Here is a 24,557-nt window from a genome sequence, read left to right as displayed (position 1 = left end):
TCTCAGCAGAGCTCAAGGAAAGAGCCCATGCCCTAGTCACCCACAGGAGGGGACCAGGGGTCCAGAACAAAGGGCCCTCACTCTTGACACCCTGCCCTGCCCTCAGCAAGCCGGGGAGGGGCAACAGCTGCTTTTCAGGGGCAGCAACTGGCCCCTGAGACATAGAATACAAATTCTGCCAACTTAACCAGTTTTAAACAATTTTAATTTTTAGACTTTATGTGTATGAATGTTTTGCCTGCATGTATGTATGTGCACCACGTGTGTGCCTGGCACCCATGGAAGTCAGGAGAAGATATTGGATGCCCTGGGACTGGAGTTACAGCTGTGAGCTGCTATGTGGGTACCAGGAATTGAACTCAGGTCCTCTGCAAGAGGACCAAGTGCTCTAATGCACAGATCCACCTCTCCAGCCCTTAAATTTGTACTTTTGTGTGCGTGTATGCATGTGCACGCATATACCACAGTCCGCATGTGGAGGTCAGAGGACAAGTCTCTCTCCACCATGTGGGTCCTCGGGGTTGACCTCAGGTCATCAGGCTTGGTGACAAGCGTCTTGACCTGGTGATGAGCCATCTCACTAGCCCCATCTTTACCACTTTTAAGTGTTCCGGGGGCATAAAGAGCAATTCATACTGCCATGCACTGTCACCACCAGCCATCTCCAGAATTCTGTCTCCATTAAACACAGGCTCCCTAGGCACCCCCATACTCCTTCCATTGCTTTTGTTATATTATTATTATTTTATTACTTATATTTTATCTTTTGAGTCAGGGTCATAAATGTATCCCAGCCTGGCCTCAAACTCAAAATGATCCTCCTGCCCTAGCTTCCTGAGTGCTAGAATTTTGTTGTTGTTGTTGTTGCTTGTTTTTTGGGGTTTTTTTATTTTTTACTTTTTGGGGTGTGTGTGTGTGTGTGTGTTATAGTGCATTGTGTATATATGAGTACGTCTATAGGCAAGCATGCAGGGGTCAGAGGACATCAGGTGTCTTCCTCTATTGCTCTCTACTTTATTTCCTTGAGGCAGGGTTTCTCACTGACCCAGGAGCTCACCATTTTCATCTAGTCTGGCTGTCCCGTGAGCCCTACAGATCCTGCTGTCTGGCCCCCACAGCACTGGGGTTGCAGGTGCACATGACCACACCTGGCTTTTTACCTAGGTGTGGGGGATTTGAACTCAGGTCCTCATATTTGTGCAGCACGTGTTCTGGCCCATTGAGCCCACTCCCCAGCCCAGTTATTTTTTTTTTTTTAAACAGGTTCTCACTCTAGCCTAGCTTGGTCTGGAATTTTCAGCCATTTTCCTCCCTCAGTTTCCCAAGTATTAGGAACATGTGACCTCGGCTCCCTTATCCTTTCTAGCTCCGCTGCCTTTTTTTCTTGACAAACCTTTTTAATGGTGGCTCTTTATACACCTTCACCACTCAGACAGCAGTAGCTGTCTACTACTGGGCAAGCAATATTCAGAACTCCTGAATTTGACACTATTTTTTTTATTTTTAGATTTATTTTTGTATGTGAGTGCTTTACCTGCAAGTATGTATGTATGTATAAGCATGAGGTGCATGCCCAATGTCCATGGAGGTCAGAAGAGGACATTGGATCCTCTGGAACAGGAGTTAAAACGGTTTTTGTAAGCGACTATATGGGTGCTAGGAACCAAACCCGGGTTCTCCACAAGAGCAGCAGCTGCTCTTGACTACTGAGCCATCTCTCCAGCCCCCTTGACTCTCTTTTAATTACATGATTTGTTTGGTGAGTATGTGTGCCCACCACGCATGCCCACACATGCCACCGCACACATGTGGAAGTCAGACGACAATTTGTGGGGGTCAGTTCTCTCCCTCAACCATTTGGGTTCCAGGATCAAACTCAGGTTGACAAGCTTGGCAGCAAGTATCCTCACCCTCTGAACCATTCTGCTGGCTCCTGAATTTGGCTTTTTAAAAGCTTATTAAAATACAGAAGGTAGCTTCTGGGGGTACCAGCCACATTTCAACCTCCACATCAATGGTCAGTGACTGCCGTAGTTAATGGCATACCCACAGAATACCTCTATCATTAAAGGAGGGTCCACCTGTCAAGGCCTTTTTCTAACATTCCCAGGCAGGACTCCTGGAGAGGTGGTATGGGCTAGGACCCCTCAGAGGCCTTCAGCTTCCAGGGACTAACATCTCCAAATACGTCAATGACAGCCTAAAGAAGGGGAGGTACCCCTTTACAAGCTCAGACCCTTTCAACCCAGCCCTCCACTGTCCCCGAGGGTCTTGGAGACTCCCACCTGACAGCATTTAAATGAAAAAGGGAACATCACAAATATCTGATTTGAAGAACCTGGAGCTTCAGGGGAAATGCCCCCCTAAGAAGCAAAAGGCGTAAAGTCATTTGTGAGCAGGTGACTGGCCTTCCAGGGGACGAGCCACCAAGCACAGACTTAATAGGATGCCAGCGATGGCCAAAGCAGACTTTGCCCAGTTTATGTGATAGCAGGGAAGAAAAAGACATGAGCAAAAATACAGCTTTCCCCCTCGTCTAAGATGCTCTGGCTGTGAGTCCTGCAAAGCCACATAGGAAATGCTGGGTGGGCTGCAGAGGATGTGGGCCAGTCAGTTGTTCACACAGCTGATGCCAGCCTCCATGATTAGACCACCCCTGGCCTCATGGTGCATGCTGCTTTGCTCTTACACCTCCATGTCTGCCTCCATTTCTAGATGTTAACCCCAAGGAAATAAGCAGGGCACAAATAACTGTGGGTGGAACACCCGCCACTCAGCATGCGCAGAACGGGGAAGGGGTCCAATCATAGGGCTGCTTTCCTCTAATGCAGCCTCACCTGAAGGGAAGGCAATTATTTTAACAGTGCTGGGGAGGGAACCGAGGGCCATAAGCATGAGCAAATGCAGCTGAGTTGCACCTCCCAACCTAAGAAAGTTATGGTTAAAAGAGCCCAGTGCTAGGCATGGTGGTGCATGCCTATAACCTTGGCACTCCGGAGGCTGAGACAGGAGATCACCAAAAGTTTAAGGCCAGCCTGGGCTACAAAGTGAATCCAAGCCTAACTTTAAGACCCTATCTTAAGGAGGGAGGGAGGGACACGGGACACACACACACACACACACACACACACACACACACACACACACAGAGAGAGAGAGAGAGAGAGAGAGAGAGAGAGAGAGAGAGAGAGAGAGAGAGAGAGAGAATGAATATGACTGACACTGAAAAGAGAAATAGCTTCAGACAGAGACATCCATCTCTCGCAAGAAGATGCCCAAATGTATTTAGGGAGGAAAAAACCAACAACACATTACAAAACAGCTGTCCAGTGTGATCGACTCTTATTAAAAAGAGTGAGTGTGTTGTTTTATGCATGAACACTTTGAAAGAGACCAGGCGGAGTTGCGGGGTGGGCAGTAGGGAGGGAGGGAGGGAGAGAAACAGCTTTTCACTTCAGCTTCCCCGGCTTCAGGAAATCTAAAGTGTCACCCAGCAAGCGTGCTGCATGAGCAAACAGCTAAGGATAAGAGCCGAATTTGCAAATCACGGGCATGCGTGTGCATGTGCACACACACATACACAATCTGCTCCCTAAGGCAGACCACACGGCATACACCCAGAATCCCCAGGAGAAGTGCTTGGAACAAACCCCGGGGTGCAGTGGGGTGATACATTATGGTGACTTTCGTTTCGTTGTCCTTATCTTCATTTTCAGACATTTCTGCGATGAACCTGAATTACTTTTTTAATTAGAAAAGCAAATGAGAGAAGTTAAGGAAAGAGAAGGCAATCGAAGAAAACGCCCAGGGGTTTAGGGAGGATCGGCTGAGCATTAGGGATGTCTGCGCCGGGGATTCAGACTCGGGACTCAAGCACACAATGAAGCTGGAGAGAATTCTGTTGGACCCTCAGGGCTTCTTGCCTGCTCAGAGACTGTCACTACAATGGCGCTCTAGCTGGAGGAGAGGGCGTTTGAGATACATATGGAAGAAAGGGTTTGTCCCTATTTCCCCAAATGGATGTTTATTTCTATTCTTGTAACTTGTATGATATACGGGACGGGCAACAGGCTCGTGTCACAGTGCGTATGTAGTCGGATGACAACTTGCAGGAGTCCGTTGTCTCCTTCCACTGTGTGTGTCCCTGGGGATCAAACTCGCGTCCTCGGGCTTGCTCGGTAATCACTTTTACCAGCTGAGCCATCTCGCCGGCCCCAGGTTGGATGGGGCATTGTCTCCATGCTGCCACAGGACCAAATGTGAGGCTGCGGTGTCTCTACCACAGAAGCAGAGGGCACAGAGCGTTCCAGACCCATAGACCTTCCTTCGAAGCAAAGGGCCCTGTGGCAGGGTGGGATGGAGTCGTGGGGGTGGGTGCTAAAAGTTGAACCGTCTCTCCCCAAAATAAGTTGGAGTCCTAATCCCTAGACTCTGTGCACGTGACACCATTTGGAAGCAGGGTCCCTGCTGCACTTGTATCATTAGGGTGGGCTCTAATCCAGCACGATGTTTCTTTGCTCTCATGTATCCATTTCTAGACACTAACTCCAGGGAAGCAGACGAGGTGGGGGTGGGGAGGGGCACAGAGAGCTGTGTGTAGAATACAGATGTACAGACACAGAGATGCAGACACGGGAGGAGGTCCCGGAAGATGGAAGTAACGTATCTGTGGATGCAAGAATAGCAAAGCTCGCCTGCAGAAACACAGCAGAAACCACAGAGGGACTGGGAAGGAGCTAGCCTGCTCACCCTGGGACTCTGGACTCCCAGCTTACAGAGTCCATGGCTTCAGCCTTCAGTCTCTGGCTGCCACAGCTACAGGGGGCAGAGGGTCTGAGCAGCCAGCTTGGTCTGGCTGGGGCAATGCTGTGGGCTACACACTGGAAGCTCCTCCTGAGAGAGACAAGGTGGTCCCACTTGCTGCCACACCCGACCTGAGTTGAGAGCTGCTAGAAGCACAGGCCAGAGGGACCCTTCACCAACGCTCTGCCTACCTGGGTCTCCAGGTCAGTCACCTCCAAGTTCAGCTTATTCAGGTGTTTGTTCACAAATGTGATGAGAGACTGTCAAGGCAGAGAGGCAAAGGCAATATCAGCAACCTTCTGCAGACCACCCGCAGCCCCCAACACGGCAGGCTGAGACCTCCAGACCCTCTTCTGGCGGCTAAAACAAAAAGGCTGTGCATCAGACACCATGCTCTTAAGCCAGCCCGAGTCTTAACGGCACAGTGCCAACAGGGATCAAGCTGTACATTCAGTCTGGTCTATATGACCCCATTGTGAAAGGGCACTGCCATGCCACACATTGCTGGGCGTGGCCTCAACACACAAGGCAAATCTTAGACATTCCAAACACCTTTCATCTCTTATCTCCGCCTTCCCTGCATCCACAGAGCGTTTAGACAGGGTCTGCATAGGCACGGGTCCTATGAAGGGGGTGGATGTGGGGGAGCAAAGATCTACCTTCTTCACAAGGTTGAGCTTGTCCGGAGCGTGGTCGAAAAGCGTGTCGAAGGCATCCCGCTCTGCCATGACATGCAAGAGAGGACACAGAAGTGAGTTCTAGAGAGCACTCGGCTACCCTCATCCCAACCTTCAGCCATCGGTTCTGGAAACAGCCACCCTGACTCCTCAGGATGTTCTGCCTTGGGGTTCCAGTCTGCTTGATCCCTTGAGTTTCTGCCAGAGCAGAGGAGCCTGCAGATTGGCATTGCCCCTGAGTGTGAGTAAAACCGGGATCGTGAGCTGGATTATGAACCAAGAGTGTGTGGGGCTTTCTCGAGCTCTTTTAACGATCTGTAAAGCTTTCTTTGGGCATGGAATCCCAGGTCACACATGGGCACCGACATGCTCCCACTGAGCACCTGAAGTACCCTTGCCTCTCCTTTCCTAAGCTCTATCACTGTCTGTGAATCCCACTACTTCTACTCTTGGCCAGGTCTGCTGCCCCCATTCCTGGTCCACCTCCCCTAACCTGGGGATGGCCACAGCCTCCAGGTTAACTGGCCTCTCCCCCCTCAGCCAGACTCTAAAAGTACAACTGTCTTTTCACCACTAGCCGGTGGAAAACCTACCTCCTCTCATCCTCTTAGACTGTGGTCCACCCTCTCTCCCATGCGCATAACAAGATGGGCACCCTCCCACACTTCTCCATGGCCTTTCTGCAGCCCTGAGGCACAAACATGCCTCAGGGCCTTTGACACAGCCCCACTGTCCCCAGGTTGCTCTCCAAGGTCACCTCCTCTGAAGGGTCCAGGCTTGTATTTATCACAACTTGAAATGACAGTTTCTCCTGCTGGACCTTCGGTTCCTAACTCTCCTGGAGAGATGGATGATCTTCCCGCTCCTGGCCCTGTCTCTGACTCCTACAGCAGGGAGGGTCAGCAGAGGTGCTCAGCGTGAAGGCATCTGAACCCTTGGTGTCCTCCGCAGGCAACCCATTGCCCCCTGAGGTGTCCCACTGCCTCCCTCTTCCTGGGTGAACCACGACCTGCTCTGTTTCATGTGTGCAAGCTGTCACCTGATCGGCACAGAAGTCCCCATCCTTCCCTACGGGAGGCCACCAGAGGACAGAAGCCTTGCAAAATTAGAATATGAAAAAAAACAAGTTGGCAAAGAGAGAACCCTGGAACCCTGAAATCCCTCCCTTCCCACAATGGACACCTCCAGCCCACCAAGGCTGACAAAGAAAAAAAATTTTTTTTTAATCTGAAAATCTGCATGTGCCTCTGGCTCGGGACACAAGCACTCCAAAGAGTCTGTGGGTGGCCTGGGGCTCATTGTAACACTGTGGCACAGCCCTGGGGGTGCAGATTTAAGATGCTAGCGAGAGATGCTGACACACGAATTTGTGTGAACTCCATGTGACAAACAGAGCACTCAGAAAAGCCTACTCTATGCAAATGAACCAAAATACCCTTGCTATGCAAATGAGGGGAAAGCCTGCTCTAAGCCCAGCCCAGCAAATTGGAAGCCTCACTTCCTCACTTGGATCACGCCTCAGTAAACCTGCTGCTCTGGCTGCAACTGTGTGTGTGTCTCTGCTCTGTCCTTTGTTCAGGGACACAAGAACCTGGAACCCCTCCAGAGGTGCCTTCTGAACCCCAATATCTGCTAATATTTGAAAGAAGTGGGGACACAGAAGTCTTTGGGATAAATGGGATAGATAGGCCCCGGTCAAAGCAGAGGCCTGGGGGCTCCAGGGCCAACAGAGGGAGTGGAGGCCCTGGGAGGGACCTGGACCCTGACCTCTGTCTTCTCGGTTCCCGGGGGCATTATGTGATCCTGGGACCCAGCTGGCAGAGAGGCCGTCCACTCTCAGCTCCAGCTTAGAGTCCTGGCGGGAGGGGGGATGCACAGGGAGCCTTCTCCCACCTTGGGGGAGACGGGTGTGCTGAGGACGAGGAAGGAGAAGAATGAAGGAGGCTGGGGTGAGCTGAGCAAGCCAGGGTTCCTAGGAGAAGAGCCAGCCAGGATGGTCTGAAGGAAGCCTCCTATCCACCTAGGCCTAAGAGGAGGGTGCCAGAGATTCAGGCCAGGGTCTGGAGACATCTCCGTCCAACCTCCATCCAACATCTTCAGTCTTGGGGAAGGTGAGAGGCAAAAATGGAGAGAAGGGACCTTGTGTGTGTGTGTGTGTGTGTGTGTGTGTGTGTGTATGTGCGCATGTGCGTGTGTGAGAGTGTGTGTGTGCGTGCGTGTGTGTGCGTGTGTGTGTGTGTGTGTGTGTGTGTGTGTGTGTGTGTCTGTCTGTCTGTCTGTCTGTTGGGGGAAGGGAGGCAGCTCCTTCCCCTAGGAGCCGGTGGGGACAAAACGCCACCCTCAGTCAGCACCAGCTGCCACTCACTTCCATAATCAGCTAAGTCAGATTATCCCCCAGAAAACAATCTGTAAAGGAGCAAAAGGAGCTCAGTCCTCAGGAAGCAGTGCAGCCCTGTAAAGCGGCTTAGGCAGAGCCCCAGGAGCTGAGACTCTTGACGTCACTGGTTTATTTAGCTGGGCCCCTGCTGGGCTGCCAGAATGCTATGTGGGTGGCTGCTGGGTGCCTCCCACGCTGGGCTGCTCACCTGGGCCTAAGAGGACACATCATGTGGCCCCGTGGCCAGGAAGGACCAGGGGCTCTAAACAAGGGTTGGGGGGACAGGACAGAGCTGGGTTCAAATCCTTACCGCGTGATTTGAAAGCCCACAGACTTCAGGCCACTTCCCTAGCTAAAGGATCTCTGCCTCTGTAAGCAGGAACAACCCTGTCCGTTCCCCCACCACCTCTGTGAGCATCAAGAATTGTCACAGGGACAAGCCTGGCTCTCAGGCATGTCGAGGTCCCCACAATTTCCCTCTTGAGCTGAGGAAGTTACTAATCGAGACAGGAGGGTCCCTAATCCCTAATCCACGTTTCTGACTCCCCTTGAAAGCAGAGGCCGGGGCCACAATAAGCCACTCATCCACCGAGAGTCAGGAGGTTGTGCCCAGGACAGGGTTGGGGGCTCCTATTTCTACCCCCTGCAGCCCCTTCTCATAACCCTCAGTGTCTGAGGTTCGATTGACTATCAGGCTGGTCTGGGGCAATGGAGGGATGGAGGAAAGAGTCTTGAGGTCTGAGCCAGGCTTGCTGAGAGAGAGAGAGGGAAGGAAAGGCATTCCAGCCAGAGAGAACACAATGTGCAAAGAGAAACACGAGCGAGCCCAGAGTTGATTTAAGAGCAGGGTGGCCTGGGTGGGGAGAGGCTGACCGGGAGCTACATCGTTCAGTGCAGCACCCTGGGTGCACAGTGACCAGCGGGTGCGAACAGGGGTGTGAACCCCAGGTTAGAGTTTTAGCACCGGTTCTAGTGGAGAGGTGAAGGGAGGAGACTGGATCACAGCAACCTGAGTGTGGGACGAAGATGCTTCTGGTCTTGCCCATCCCATCCTGACAGCGTCAGAAAGGGCCCCTGAGTCGGGGAACTGGGGAGGAAGGGCCACCAGCTAGAGGAAAGGCAACTGGCAAAGCCGTTGCTATGGAGACCAGGCTCTAACCTCCCAGCTCCCAGGAGACTTGTTTCCAGGGAGAGAAAAACCTGCTCCCACCTCAGCCAGGACAAGATGCTGATGGGAAGAAGCTGGGCACCCCTTTATCTGCTGGAATGATGGAAGGGTAACCAGAGAGGAGCTGCTACCCCTGCACACAACACTTGAAGGCCAAGCAGGCTGAGAGAACTGGGTCCAGCAAGGCTCAGCCTAGGGGTTCGGCATGCCGTCTGGGACCCTCCTCACAAGAGACAGCGGTTCAGGGAGGGCTGCTGAGATCATGCAGGCTTGGGGTGAGTGGCTGCCTCCAGGATACTTCTAGAGTCCCGAGCAAAGGAAGAGGCCATTGGATGTGACGACAAACAGCAATTGCCCACCGTCCTGGGGCAGGGGAGCGTACAAGCAAACACTGAGGCTCCTAGGAGTAGGGCTCTAAGTGTGACCCATTATTATAGACATAAATAAGACCACCTGAGGTAGCAGGACCAGTGTATGCTGGTTTGTGGCAGGGGATCCCCAGTGAGTGATAGCTAAGCCAATGCAGGAGGGAACCATGGGTAATTTAGCAGGAGGGTCTCGTGGCTGGAAAGCAGTGGAAGCGAGGGAGTCACGGGGCTGGGCTGGGACACTCAGGAGGTTAAAAAAAAAATCAAGGAGGCCACAGGGGATGTGATGTCTGGGATGTCCTTAGAGGCCACTGTAGGGACAGTGGACAGGAAACAGAAATGACAAGGGGTACTTGGGACCTTCCTCGGGCCTAGCGATGTTCGAAGAAGCTGAGGACTCCGTAGAAACCAACATGGCAGGGGACACTGTGGCACCGAGGGTAGTAGTGTGGCCAGACCCTGGCAGAGCACTGAAGCCAGATGTGACCAGAAATCTTGGGACAGCCAAGTGCCACATCCCCCACCCCCACACCGCCAAGAGGATGTCTGGGAGCCCAGGGAGTCACTGCACCAAGGCTGAGGCTGTCAGGCGCGTAACTAGGAGACCTCTTTGCGTCAGCAGAAGCACAAGGCGGGGGCGAAACTAATTGCCTGTCACTGGCTAATAGTCTGTTTCATCTTATGCCGGAGCCCGTGAGAAGTGAAGTGAGTACAGCCTCCGAGGCCTGGCCTCAGATGTCCCCCAGCACTGTGGGGGAGTCCTGGCGCACCTGGCGCTCTCCTTGGGAGCCACACCCTGTGCACCTGACCAGGTGCTCTTCCCACTGGCCGGGGCTCCCAAGATACCGACCCAGGCTCACCTCCCCCCCCACACACAACCAAGCCAACTCTTTTCAAATCCTCTGAACCTGAAACAGGGCCAGTCCAAACACGGAAGTGACAGTTCCACACTCAGACACGCACTCTCGGGTCCCCCATTCGTCCGTCATCTTCCCGCCTCTGCGATCCCCAGGGGTTCAGAGCCTCCTCCATGTAGAGGAGGCTACAGGGAGAGACATGTCTCTAAACTAGCCTGCACCTGGACAGGGGCAGGGGTCCCACCCGGACCCACGTCTGCCTCCACCCTGCCTCTCCTTCACAGACTGAACAGAGGCTCCCTTCCACCTTCCTTTATTTTGTGTTTAGTAACAGTGACACTAAAGACCAGGAAGGTAGCAGGAGAGCTGAGTTGCTTTAACAAAATGCTGAAAAGCCCATGAATTTTCCCAGCAGCCATAGCACCTGCCCATTGGAAAAGGCTCAGGGGCCACGTGGCTACAGCTTTCTCTCAGACTCAAGATCTTCCAGGCCGTCAGAGCTGTGTCCGCTCTCCGGGGGGGGGGGGGGGTGATTCATATCCTTTGTCCCTTCTTTATAACCTCTAGGTTAGAGAAGGGTGCTCTTTGAGGTTTTGGAGGAGGCACCTGACCCCCAAAGATTTCCCAGGGTCAGGTATACATCTGGAAATGAGCTGGGAGCTTCTAACTGACTTCTGGCTTTTTGGGTTTTGTTTTGTTTTGCTTTTTTGTTTTTTTCCTCACCTCCCTGCCGGCTGGGGAACACTATTATGGCCAAGGGCTTTCTATTTTGAACTGCCCACATCCCTACCTAAGCCAGGAGCCAGGCTTCTACTTCCAAGGGTTTAAATGCACACAGGTTTTTGGTCTCTTTGCCCTCTCTTGCCCAGGGAACAGGGTCAGGTGAGTGGGTAATTACCTCCTTTCCTCCCTCACTCCCTGTAGGTAAGCTAGAGACATTCTCCAGGCTGGACTCCTCCCTCCCTCCAGCCTCACCCCTCCTGCCCAAGTTCACAAGCATGACCTTGAGAACCCCAGAGCTTTCTGGGTTGGCCCCTGTGTGCCCACGGGTCTTAGTGTGTCCCACCCCAAACCAGGGTACTTACCAAACCGGCCCATCATAAGCCTGTGAACAAGAACAAAGTGTCAGATGGTGACTTGGACCAAGTCTTAAGAAGGAGACAGATAGAGCCAATCAGACCCCAGCCCCCAACCTCAGGGCCCCCCCAGGGAGGGGCGTGTACAGATGACTGACATCAGCATACAGATAGTGCCCTCTTTCCTGACACAGTGACCACCCTGGTGTGCCATTTAGAGAGGACAGATATAATGGATGATGGGACATAGGAGTATATTGGTTCTGATCAAATTGTCTCACAGCCATGGCCATCGGATAGAGAAGTGTTTCTCAATCTGTGAGTCGCATCCCTTTGGGGGGATCCAATGACCCTTTCACAGGGTCATATATCAGACATTCTGCATATCAGATATTTACATGATGAGTCATAATAGTAGCAAAATTACTGTTATGAAGTAGCAATGAAAATAACTTTATGGTTGGGGTCACCACAACATGGGGAACTATATTAAAGGGTCACAGCCTGAGGAAGGTTGAGAACCACTGATAGAGGGGTGAGCCTGGAAGAAAAATCATTTGAAAGCTTAAAGATTAATGAGTTGTGAGAACTTGGAAAATGAGGCTGGGAAACCTTGCTGGTGAAGTTTTGAAGGGAATGTTGAAAGTCCCCCAAAGACTCTATGGGGCTTTTTAATGTATTTTAATGTTAATCTGTTGTTCTTCTGCCTATATGTATGTCTGTGTGAGGGTGTTGGATCCTGGAGTTACAGACAGTTGTGAGCTGCTGTGTGGATGCTGGGAATTGAACCCAGGTCCTCTGAAAGAGCAGTTCATGTTCTTAACCGCTGAGCCATCTCTCCAACCCCGTCTATGGGGCTTTTTAGGTGGTATTTTGAGGTAATCCGTGGCTCGGGTCAGCTGGGACTGAAGAATCAGCTGTGATAAACAAAAAACCAGCATTGATGATGTAAAATCTGAGAAGCGTTTCCTTAGGGTCAGGACACAGAAGCTGTGTTTCAGAGGGGGCCAAGGCTGTACCTGGGGCTGGCATCTGAACTTGGTAAGGTGGTGCTGGTTTTGAAGGCGTGAAGGGGTCACAGAGAGAAGCTGAAGCCTGGCACTATGAGAGACCCAAAGAGGCCCTTGATGAAGTGGTAGCCTCTGTTGCAGCAGAAGCCCCAGGATTGAAGGGGTCACGGAGAAAGGCAACACGTGGTAGGGTCAGAGTCCCTAGAGAGGCCAGGAGTGGAGACCACAGCATTTTAGAGATGCCAGTACTATGGGATGACCACCGAGGACATCGGCAAGTATGGCTTGGGGTCCGCGCGAGCCTAGGAGACCAGCTGTGTGTGCTGCAGAGGGGAGAGCCAGAAAGGTCAAGCTGCGCAGGCTCCTTGGCGCCCAGCAGATAGTGAGTCTCAGACGTCAGACACTAAGCTGTTGACACTGCCAGAGTTGGGGTTTGCTTTGAGTTGATTGGGACTGGGACCTGGATTGGATGAGAAGCAGGTTGAGCAAGCCAGTCAGCGGTGCTCTCCCATGACCTCGGCTTCAGTGTCTCCCTCCAGGTTCGTTCCCTGAGTTCCCGCCCTGACTTCTCTTAGTGATGGACGACAACCGTTAAACTGGAATAAGCCATTTCCTCCCTCAGTTGCTTCTGGTCATGGTTGTTTATCACAGCTATGGAAAGTAAACTAAGTTGGTGTGGCTGCAGCTAACCCAGCCACCTCAAAGACCTGTGAGTCATGGTCCTGGAGCCAACTTCCAGAGGATGAGGGTGAGTTTCTGTGAAGCTCAGCTGCCACCCATGTGCTCCCTTCCTAAAGCTAAGAGATTCACTCAGTCCCTAGGCACCAACCTCTAGGGTAGGCAAGTGCTTGGGCTCCATCTTATTAAATACCTACTGGGAAGACCTACTATGTGCAGCACATAAAGAACACAGAACCAAACACCCTGAGTCTGGACCTGGCCAGAGTTTCTCCTCCACAGCTTAGAGCCGGTAACAAGGAAGATTCTGAAAGGCTACAGGAATGGTAAGGCCATTCACCTGGCTGGAATAGCAAGCTGGAAGGGCTTCCTGGAGGGAGAGCCCTCTGGGAAACTAGGAGTTAAGTGTTAACAATGTGCCCGGTGTAATGTGCGTACCTTTGATCTCAGTACTCGGGAGGCAGAGGCAGGCAGATTTCTGTGAGTTCAAAGCCAGCCTGGTCTACATAGTAAGACTTTTTCTCCAAAAACCAAAAAACCCACCAAACTAACCTCAGGCCTGTGCATCCCCAGAGGTGCGTGCAGCAGAGAAGATGCAGGAAGGATATAGGCAGGAGGTGCACCGCAGGGACCATGATGGCCCAGGGACTCTTGTAGTTTTGGCAGGCACCAAATGCTCTACGGATCCATCAGAGCCCCTGTGGCCACAAGGATGGGGGGTGGGGGTGGACAGGGGCCAGACAAGGGACTAGAAAAAAATCTCAGCTCCTTCCTTGGCTACATGGAAGTGTCTGGCATCCAGCAGAAATGGCTCAACGGACGTGTCTCCCTCCCTGACTACAGTGTGCACCTGTGCCTGAAAACACCACTGTGGCCACAGAACTTCCCAAGCCTCCACCCTGTGCCTGCTCTTACATTCCACCCAACCATCAGCCTGGCTTTCTCCCCAGCCCCGGAATAGAGGAACCATGTTCACCACCCGCCCACCCCTACCCCACCCCCCGCTCCTCCCATGACCAGCTCCAGGGGGCACACGGCAGGCCCCCAGAGTGCTGGACACAGCTGGTGGCCAAACCTCTCTCTGCTTTCAGGTTTCGCCCCTGATGACTGTGGCGCCCCCAGCATCTCTTGCTGCCTTCTCTGGTCCCCCTCACCCTGTGCAGATGGCAATAGATAGCTTTGGCTGCTTCTCACAGCTGCACAGGCCCCTGACCACTCAAGGCCAGAAGGTGGAGTCTGTTCCCCCAAATCCCTAGCTCAGGATGACCCACAGAATAAAAGGCGAGGTACAGGAATCCAGGATTAGGCCAGGATGAGGGTACTCAGCTTCCCAGAACATGCAGGGAACTAGAGAGGAAGCCCAGCCCATGAGGAGGAAAGGCAGTATGAGAGGCTGCCTCGGTCCATCAGGACCTGGGAAGCCCTCAGATACAGACCCCACAGGACCAGTCACAGCAAGATTAACAGAACTGCCTGGTTGAGCCCATTCACACGACAGGCTGCAGGCTTGTGAGTAAAATGAAATGACTCAGGAGTGGCGTCTCGAGTCAGGCCACCAAGCCCCCACCCCACCGTGCAGTCCTTGAACTCACCCTTCTGCAGCCACAGACCCACTGTGCTGGCACAACACACAACTCCCACCTGCTCCCCCCCGCCCCTCTGCCCTTCCCTGAGGGCTGCAGGGAGCAGGACGGAACACTCCCGTCACAGGGAACACTGCCACATCTTCAGCTGCTCTGGCAGCCCACTCACCACGCTTGAGTGGGTTCTGTGCCAGTCAGCTGCCGAAAGGCTATAGATGCGCAGCCTTAGCATCCCCGTGAATGGAGCTAGTGGGCTAGCGGACGCCATCGATGTTTTAAACATTGAAACAGGTTTAGTCAGGAGGAGGGAAAGTGGCGGGTTCCTAGGACCCGCCATGGGGCATTGTGGGACCACACACACAGTACACTGTCTAGTTTGTCATTTGGGTAGAGTTTCTCTAGGCTATTTAAAATTCTAGCTTTCTCAGAGAGACCAGAGGACTCCACAGTGTCCACCATAGGACAGTTCTGACTGGTCACATGGTTCCTTCCTCTAAAGGAGCAACTGGTGATTGGCAAGTGAAGAGGAAAACTAGGAAGCAAGCAGGACACAAGAGGCTCCGTGGCCATCCTGAGCTAACATACCTGACATTCTTTTAAATTTTTTTTTTTGGGGGGGGCGGTTGTTTCGAGACAGGGTTTCTATGTGTAGCCTTGACTATCCTGGAACTAGCTCTGTAGACCAGGCTGGCCTCAAAGTCACAGAGACTCGCCTGCATCTGCCTCCCGAGTGTTGGGATTCAAGGTGCGTGCCACCACCACCTGGCTTAAATTTTTTCAATTGTGTGTAATGTATGTGTGTGTGTGTGTGTGTGTGTGTGTGTGTGTGTGTGTGTGTGTGAGAGAGAGAGAGAGAGAGAGAGAGATGTGTGCATACATGTGAGAGTGTGAGCATTTGCAGAGGTCAGAGACTGACTCACCACCTTGTTTTTTGAGGCAGAGTCTCTCACTGAACCTGGAGCTCACTGATTTGGCTAGACAGGCTGACCAATGGGCTCCAAAGATTCTCCTGTCTCTGTCAACACAGTGATGGGGTTACAGATATGTACCCCCATACCTGAATTGTTTTTGTTTTGTTTTTTAATGTAGGTGCTGAGAATCAGTTCCTCATTCTCACACAGCAAGCGCTTTACTGACTGAAGCATCCCTTTGGTTCACCTTCTAAAATAAGGAATTAGAAAGCCTCTGAGGGGAGAGAGACAGACAGGGAAGCCTGGAAGAAAGTGTGTGGAGGCAGGAGACAGGCAGGTACCTCCACATAAAAGCACACACAAGGACTAAAGAATATAGAGGAATACAGGCTTATAAAGGGCCAGTGTCCCTGGCAGAAGCCAGAGTCTGGGGCCTGGCTCGAATGAGGCATGGGTCCCTGGAGGCCAGTTGGTACGCGGTATAAAACCCCGAGGGGCAGCCGCCGTCCACTTACTCTGTGGTCGTGGTCAGTTCCTCTGAGATGTGGCTGGAATGGAGCAGGCCTTCCCGCTTCTGAAAACCCCAAAGCAAGAAAATCAATACACAGACCACGGGGCAGGAGCCACATAGAGAACACACGTGGAACTCATGGGAAATCCCCTCCTGGGTGACCCTGGCAGGATGCCAGCCTAGAGAGGGCCACATACCCAGTGCACACTTCATGCCTGGGCAGGTATACTCCAGGTGATCACAAGGGAGACCCTTTCAGGGTCTATGACTGTCCTCAAATTGTTCTCCATGGTGCCCTGGGATAAGGCCATTAAGCAAGGCTCAAGAGAAACATCCCAGGCAAGACCCACCCAATAAAGCTCATATTCTGCAGCTGGGGCAGGGGACATGGGTAGTAAGGAAGTTCACGTGCTGGGGAGACACCAGAGAAAGAACATGTGGATAATGGCCCACACAGAAGGCCCCAAACATGTCTACCTAGGACCTCAGAACTTGCTTTTCCTTAGTGGCTTCCAATACTAGCGAAGCGGGGCCACACAGAGATGAGCAGTGATGAGTGACGAACTCTGAAGCTGGGGCGAGCAGCACTCTTGAAAAACAAAAGAGCAGAAACGGAGGACCACGGCCATGAACCTGGGACAAAGGCAGGCAGCAGAAGCAGAACAGGGCAAAAAGGACCACTGCTTCCCTGAATGAAGCCAGCAGTGCTGCGAGAAGAAATCCGCCACCACTTGAAGCCCCCAGTTAGTGGCGCTTCACCCCAGCAACCCTGGCAGGCACACAGCCAGGAGGAGAGCCGAGGGGATGGTGGACGGCAGCCCATATACACCGGGAGTTCTCAGAGGCCAGCCAAAGTAACCAGAACCACAGGAATCTGTCCTAACCAGGAGCCCCTCCCACTCTTCCCTGAGCTGGCCTCCAGGGATCCTGTAGACTCATTCTTATTAACAAGTAACAGCGGGTTGGAGAGATGGCTCAGAGGTTAAGAGCACTGGCTGCTCTTTCAGAGGTCCTGAGTTCAATTCCCAGCAACCACATGGTGGCTCACAGCCATCTATAATGAGTTCTAGTGCCCTCTTCTGGCTTGCAGGCAGAACACTGTATACATAATAAGTAAATACATCTTTAAAAACAAAACAAACAAACAAAACCCCAAAAGTAACAGCAGCTGGTGACTTCAGCTTGGCTCACCTCCAGCCTCACGACAAATGACACTCGAGAGCCCACCAAAAGATTCTAGGTATTTGGTTCACTTATTTGCAGGCTAAGCGTGAATGAGGTGCCTATTAGTCGCTGGGCATTGGGAAAATCACTGGTAAACTGAGAGCTGGATAATTGTGTGGTTAGCACCATCACCCCAAGGGAAATCGCGGCAACCCTGAGAAATCAAAAGGCCTGCCCAAAGCTTCCGCGGCTGGGGGTAAGCAAGGCTTGGCCTTCATGCATTCCAGCCATGAAATGCCATGTGCATTTAGATAGTGGGTTACCCGAGCAAGCATACGGACAGCCCAGAGGACCTCAGGCGAGGCAGAAAGAAGCTCTGAACGGAGCTTGGGGTGCTATTTCTGAGAAGCTGCCAGCTAGCTGGACTTCCTCACCCGGTCCCTTCTACTTTGGGCTCTGCACAGACAACTCAGGAACCCTGGTCAAGGCACCGAATGCTGGAGGGTGCTTGCTGGGAGCGGTCAGACTTTCCAAAAATCCAAGCTTGTCTTGGACCAACGTGTGAGACTGAAAGGAAATACCCGGACGGTGAGCCCGCTCAGCACTCTTGGGGCCTGGGGCTGACGTAGGTAGGTTTAGGAACCGTTTTCCCATGTGTCCTTGGGAAGCCTTTCCCGGCCCGCTGCCTATGAACCAGCAGCCAAGACTAGGGCCACAGGAATGGTCCCCCTGGGTCTGCGTCACTCTCGCTGACCACAAACATCCTGACTGGGAAGGAAGCAGGGAGGAATGGCAGGTGACCTTCACTTAATGTCAGAAAGGGCCTTCCCGGCAGGGTACAGCTAAGCTCCCAGAGCAGTAGAGAGGTCAGAACGGCTTCAGAAAACACAGGCTCAGCCAGGTCGTCATGGGCCACAGACCACAGAACAGATAAGCTAAAAATTCAGAGAACGGAGAGAAGCTGGGTGTCTCCGGGAACATAAACACCAACAACATGCAGGTCCCAACTGTGACCTCAGCCCTTTGGCAGACGTGGCGGCTCTTCCAGGCCACATGGGTTTTCCTCACTCAGGGTTCCCACAAGTTGAGGCACATGCCTGGCACCCAGTAGGCACTTAATACATGTTTAAATGTAATGCACGGTGAAATTGTGCACAGGAACTAAGTCGGGCCAGCATCTGTGTGCTTGGAAGACTGAAAAACAGGACAGTATGCATGGCAAATCCACGCCTGGCCCCATTACCAGGACCCCAGGTCCTGGCTCCCTTCTCCAAGTAAATCAAGAGAAATGAACCTAAAAAAAGAGATAATGGAGAATGATAGCTTATAATACGGAGCAAATGTAGAGAGCCTTTAATTTGGGTGTCTATTTCACTCTGCCGGTCACAGCCTCCTCCAGTGAGTAATAAGCACATTCAAGGGGATTGAATTCTGACTCGGTGGCTTTGGAGAGAAATGAACGTTCTTTTCAGAAATCTGGGAAATTAAACCTCAACACCCGTGTGCCACTCTTCAAATCAACGCCATTGTTCCCGCTCCAATCATTTCTCAAAGAGCCAGGGTGAGCTATGCATTTTATCAAGAGGGGAAAAATACAAGGTAGCCTCCTGGAAAACTACAGGGAGAAAAAGTCAGCTTGCCTCGCCAACCGAGAGACGGGCAAAGAGATGGCCCAGTGTGTACTCACCCGGACGACCACCACCTGCACAGTCACGTGCTCGGGAAGGTGGATGGGGGCCCTGAAGTGCATGGCCAGGGAGACGAGGAGGTGAAGAATGGACACCAGGTTCTTTCCATGGATAGCTTTGGGGTGGAGAGGGAAGAAACAGAGGCCTCAGGTCAGATGCAGTAGGGACCAGGGAACCATCTTAAGGGTATGTCTCAAGGAGACCTCTGGGGAAGGGCAAAAGGACCTCAGACAGAGAGAGCTGATAAGGCCCCAGGGGACTTCTGCCTGCTTCTGCCTGGCTTCTCTCTATTCTTTCTTGTTGGCCCAAGGCAACTTGACAACCATGTTCTTTTTTCTTTTTGGGGGGAGGGGAGGGGCAAATCAGGGTCTCACTATGTAGTCCTAGCTGGCCTAGAACCGCTGGCCTCAAACACACACTGATCCACCTGCCTCAGCATCCCGAGTGCTAGGATTAAAGGTGTGTGTCACTGTGCCTGGTCCTGGCAGCCACTTTTAAAAGCATCATGTTTTTTAAAGCAGAGAATCGCAGGTTTCGGGGAGAAGGACAGGTCATAGCCACACACCCACCACAATAACACATGTCATTATCATTGGCACTGGGCAGTCTTCTGCTGCTGTACAATCAGCTGTCCCCAGAGGGGTAGGTGACAAGGGCAGGAGCTGCTCTAGGCCCAATCGGTGCTGGCTGCCTGCTCTGACTCTCCCTGAATGTAAAGTTTCAGGCCAGGTTACAGCAAATCTGTGGAGGGATTTGCAGCTGGTCAGGCACCTCCTACCCACAGCCCCAGCTCCTAGGCTAGAAGGATGGGTCTACTCAACGCCATGCCAAGAAACCAGGGGCAGAGTCAGTCCCATCTCTACAGCCAAGATCCAAGCTCCCTATGCAGACCACAGAGCCCTGGCCATGAAGGGCAGGCTCTGGTACCATACCACATCACACCTGCCTTGCAAGGAGCCAGAGGAGGTGGGGACAGGGACATGACAGATGCCATCAGCTTTTTCAGTCAGCTCATGCCCTTCTGCTCCCTCTGGGCTATGAATTCTGATGCCACAAATCCCTCAAACCAGCTGACAGATGACATTCCTGAACCAGCATGGGCTCCTTGGCACCTGCCTCAGTAGGCCACCCCTATATGGCTCTACCCTGGGTGTTTGGTATCAAGTCTCAACAAAAACTCCTTGGACCAGGCATATAATCCCAGCATTCAGGAGGTGGAGATAGGAGAATCGGGGCTTAAAGGCCAGCCTTGGCTACATAGTGAGTCCAAGGGCTAGCCTGGGCTACACGAGACTCTTAAAAACAATACAAGGTCTGAGGAGATGTCTCAGTCCATAAAATGTTGGCCACACAAGCATGAGGATTCAAGTTGGAGTTTTTAAAAAACCATCTATGGTAGCACATGCTAGTAATCCCAGCACAGGGTAGCTGGGGACAGAAGGAACCCGAATTCACTGGCCAGCCAGCCCTGCCTCACTGGTGAGCTAGCTGCAGGTCTCAGTGAGAAACCCTAACCTCAAAACTAACAAGGTGCATGTTTCCTGAGGAACGCTGCCTGAGGCTGACCTCTGGCCTCCACACACGTGCACTCAGACCCACACAAAATAAACAAATAAATGTGAGCAAATGAGAATCCTAGAGCTGAACCACGGAGGTGGGGTGGGAGAGGGGGGTCGGGGGTGGGGGCGGTGTAAGGGGGTGGGGAGGCAGAGCACTGGTGTGTGATTGTGCCCTTAGCTGTGCGCTCTCCACCCTAGCTTCCCAGACCTCTCCTCTGCCACCTGGCCCCTGGCAGAACCGGTCAAGAGGGTGCACTGGTTTTTTAACCACAGGGCTATCGTTGGATGATTGAAGACAAGATGGAAAGACAAGATGATTGAAGACAAGATGGATGGTTGCTTCCAACGCTCCCTCCCCACACAGAGGCCGCTCACAGTCCACATTCCAGCGCAGTGGCCAGCCGTGGGGCCGAAGCAGGTCTTGCACAGCTTCGAGGACCGTCTGCAACTTCTGCTTCTGCCCGATCTCTGACTGCGTCACCTCAGCCACGTTCAGCTTGCAGTGTGCCAGCTTTTCTGTGGAGACAAGGACAAGGTCATGAGGCAAGAGTGTCCAAGCAGAAGGAGCTGGAGCCATCTGTGCCCTGGCTGGAACAGGGGCACCAGGGGGACCCGGCATCTTAGCCCAAATCCCTGGCCCCGCGGTGCAGTGTTAAGCCAGGAAGCTCTGGCCTTGAGAGGCCATTTCTACTGAGAGAAAGTTATACTACAAGAGAAGGGGCAGTTAAGGATGAAACAGGCACTCAGGAACAGCTTATGACCTGGAAAAGAATCCTTCAAGATGCCACTGGGGGCCAAGCGCAGTTGTGGTGGCAGTCAGGCACCGGAAGGCACAGAGGAAGGACAGAGCTGCTCCAAAGTTGTCCCCTGGCCTGATGCCAGCTCGTACCTCCTAGGTGTGCCTGGGAAGCTACACCCGTGAAATCTCAACCACCTGGCTGCCTGAATAAGGCCCGACAGTGACAATACCAGTTGACAGGCCAGCATGGGTAGGGAAAATCTCACAAAGCCGCGCCCCTAGATGAAGAACCACGGGCAATTGATAATAATTATAATGATAATAATAACAATTTACAAATAAAAGCAAAGGGTGCGGTACGGGGATGAGGAAGAGGAAGTTACTGGGTGGCTGCAGAGAGTGTGGGAAGGGGGGGTGTCCCGGTAGGGTCCCAGACTTCAAATTTCAATAAACACAAAAAGAAAATCTCAGCGATGCTTCCCTGCACTCCCAGGTCCTCCTCTGATCTCTAACATTTTCACACCGCAAGAAGTTTGATTAGAGATTTGCCGAGTTTGTGACTGTGTCGTGTTTTTTTTTTTAAGAGCAGGCAGGAAGCACTCCGGAGGAGCCTGGACGAGAATTGTCACATTCACTCAGGATTCAATTACCCAGACGGAGACCCAGCCGCCTTCAATTTCCTTTGGGAATGGGGGAGGCAGCAGGTGAGAGCAGGTAGCCACAGATACAGCAGCCAGCGCTCCGGGGCTCCTGCTGAAGGCAGGGAGCCCTGTTCCCTCCTAGTCTTTAATTTCAAGATGTGATATTTCCTGACAGGGCTCCTCTGCCAACTAGCAAAGGCCCAGACCCAGGGTGACTGGAGGCAATTTCCTGGAATGTGATTTCCATGTCCTTAGCCCGGAATGCAGGGCTGTCAACAGCCACATTGTCACTGAGATCATGAACCCCATAAGGTTCCACAAAGTTCTGCTGCACACATTTTAGCTGGGCCCAGGAGTTCAGTGTTCTTGCCCCCAACTTCCAGCTCCTGCGGTTAGAACGGTCAGTTCTGCAATCTGTGGACTGAGATGGTACATGGGCTTCTACTGCACATGGTCCAACCCCTCAGTCACATGTTCACTCAACAAACAGCTACTGGGTGCTGGAGACACACAGACAGACAAGAGAGGCCCTCAGTAGGGGGACAGACAGTGAATGTGACAACCAAGAAAGGCCATGGACAGACACATGGCAGGTCGGGCAGAGGTGAGTGTGATGGAGATAACAATCTGGCGGTTCCACACTGCCTCTGGGGACGAGGGTGCCTGCTTCCACGGATTCTCACCACCTGTCACCCATGTCGCAGGCCCCAGCAGGGACACCCACAGCTGAGCACGCGCTGTGGGCGACATGAAAATACACGACAAGCTAGGTCCACAGGGGTGCGGCCACCAAGGACAGGGCAGACACTGGGGAAGGAAACAGGGAAGGATGAAGGGACGAAGAGAACCCAGCAGGCCCTCTTGTCCCCTGCCACCAGCCACGTCACCTAGAATAGCAGAGGAGGCAGCTACATCAGTCAGCGCTAGCTGGGGTAGAGCCAAGTGGTGGCCTACAGAGGCTCATTCTCTAGCCCCGGGCCCAGAGGTCTGAGACAAGGTGTTGGCTGTTTTCTTCTCTGTGTTCCCACATGGATGGCCCTCTGTGTGCAGCTGTCTCCTAAGCTACACTTTTTTTTTTTTAAATGAGATGCGGTCTCCCTATGTAGCCAAGGCTGGCCTTGAACTCAGTTTCCCGCCTGAGCATCTCAAGTGCTGGGATGGGCAGATAGGCAGCATGTCCCATGGCTAGTCTCTTCTCATAAGGACATCAGTCATACTGCAGTAGGGCCAAGCCTCATAACCTCATTTCCAATGAATTACTCCTTTTTAAAACGTGTCTCTAAACACAGTCACATTCTGTCTGAGGGTTAGGATGTTGTCTTAGTTAGAGCTACTATTGCTGTGACCAAAAGTAACTTTGAGAGAAAAGGGCTTATTTTGCTTCTATACCCCAATCATAGTCCATCATCAAAAGCAGTCAGGACAGGAACTCAAACAGGGCAGGCACCTGGAGGCAGGAGCTGATGCAGAGGCCATGGAGGGGTGCTGCTTACTGGCTTGCCCCTCGTGGCTTGCTCAGCCTACTTTCTTTTTTTCTTTTCTTTTTTTGAGACAGGGTCTCTCTACATAATCCCAGCTGTCCTGGAACTCACTCTGTAGACCAGGCTGGCCTCAAATTCACAGAGATCTGCCTGCCTCTGCCTCCCAAATTCTGGGATTAAAGGCATGCACCACCACTGCCTGGCTTCAGCCTGCTTTCTTACAGGACTCAAGACCACCAGCCCAGGGGTGGTCCCACTCACAGTAGGCTGGGCCCTCCCACATTACGCACTAATTAAGAAAATGCCCTCAGCAGTGGCTCTCAGCCTTCCTAGTGCTGTGACCCTTTAATACAGTTCCTCATGTTGTGCTGACCCCCAACCATAAAATTATTTTCATTACTGCTTCATAACTGTAATTTTGCTACGGTTATGAATTGTAATGTAAGTATTTTTGGAGATAGGGGTTTGCTAAAGGAGTTGCGACCCACAGGTTGAGAATTGCTGTCCTATATATAGTCTTGCCTATAGTCTGATCTTACGGAGGCGTTTTCTCAGTTGAGGCTCCCTCCGCTCAGATGATTCCAGCTAGTGTCAAGTTGACATAAAACCTAGCCAGCACTGATGTCAATATGTGAATGTGAGATTAGAGGCTATGACTCAGCCCAAGGAAGCAGGTCCTTTGTCCCGTTGTCTTGCCTTAGGTCTCCATGACACAGTGATTCCACAAAGCAGGGAAAAGAGACTTCTCTGCACATCCATCCGGAACTGATCTGCCGACTGCTGGGGTGGCAGAGGTGCCATGGCCTCCTCTTACCAATATGGAAGGGACGGAGAAAGGCTGGGTGAGCCCTGAGTGCGGCGTGTAGCTGAGGGTGATGGCACACAAGGACTAAGGATGTCCCAGCTGGCCCGGGAGACCCCCAGCCTCCTACATGGACATTCCACCCTGCCCACCAACTTGAGGTGAGTGCTACAAACCCAGGCAAGCTGAAGCCTAGCCTGCTGCAGCAACCCCCTGTTGTTTCCAGCATCCCCTCTCAAGATTAGGGGCTCCTGGGGGGGGCGGGGCCGGGGGCTCACCCTTGATGAGTGCCACATGACCAAGTTCATCCAGGGCCCATGCCACCCTCATCGTTTACCCTCGTCATCCACTCAAAACACCTCCTCAGGCTGGGGGCGTGGCTCAGCAGGTAACGCGCTTGCTTCATGAAGCATGAGAACCTAAATGCATTCCCCACCCCCCCACCCCCCCACCCCCGAACACAA

General features: G+C 52.5%; 1 protein-coding gene across 1 annotated transcript in view; it reads right to left on the bottom strand.

The window, feature by feature from the left end:
- Parvb (parvin beta) overlaps window positions 1-24,557 on the bottom strand; it is a 90,143-nt gene that overhangs the window by 6,945 nt on the left and 58,641 nt on the right. The window contains exons 5-10 of the mRNA XM_052748516.1: window positions 20,806-20,946; window positions 18,871-18,986; window positions 16,024-16,082; window positions 11,336-11,355; window positions 5,463-5,524; window positions 4,995-5,063 (exon numbers count right to left, since the gene is read on the bottom strand). Of these exons, the coding sequence (XP_052604476.1) occupies window positions 4,995-5,063; window positions 5,463-5,524; window positions 11,336-11,355; window positions 16,024-16,082; window positions 18,871-18,986; window positions 20,806-20,946 (467 nt within the window). The remainder of the gene's footprint in view (window positions 1-4,994; window positions 5,064-5,462; window positions 5,525-11,335; window positions 11,356-16,023; window positions 16,083-18,870; window positions 18,987-20,805; window positions 20,947-24,557) is intronic.

The sequence above is a fragment of the Peromyscus californicus genome, unplaced genomic scaffold (genome assembly GCF_007827085.1).
Source record: "Peromyscus californicus insignis strain IS unplaced genomic scaffold, ASM782708v3 Scaffold_20__1_contigs__length_68692818, whole genome shotgun sequence".
Lineage (NCBI taxonomy): Eukaryota > Metazoa > Chordata > Mammalia > Rodentia > Cricetidae > Peromyscus > Peromyscus californicus.
Note: the sequence above shows the minus strand (reverse complement) of the source record. Positions and strands in the feature narration are given on the sequence as shown.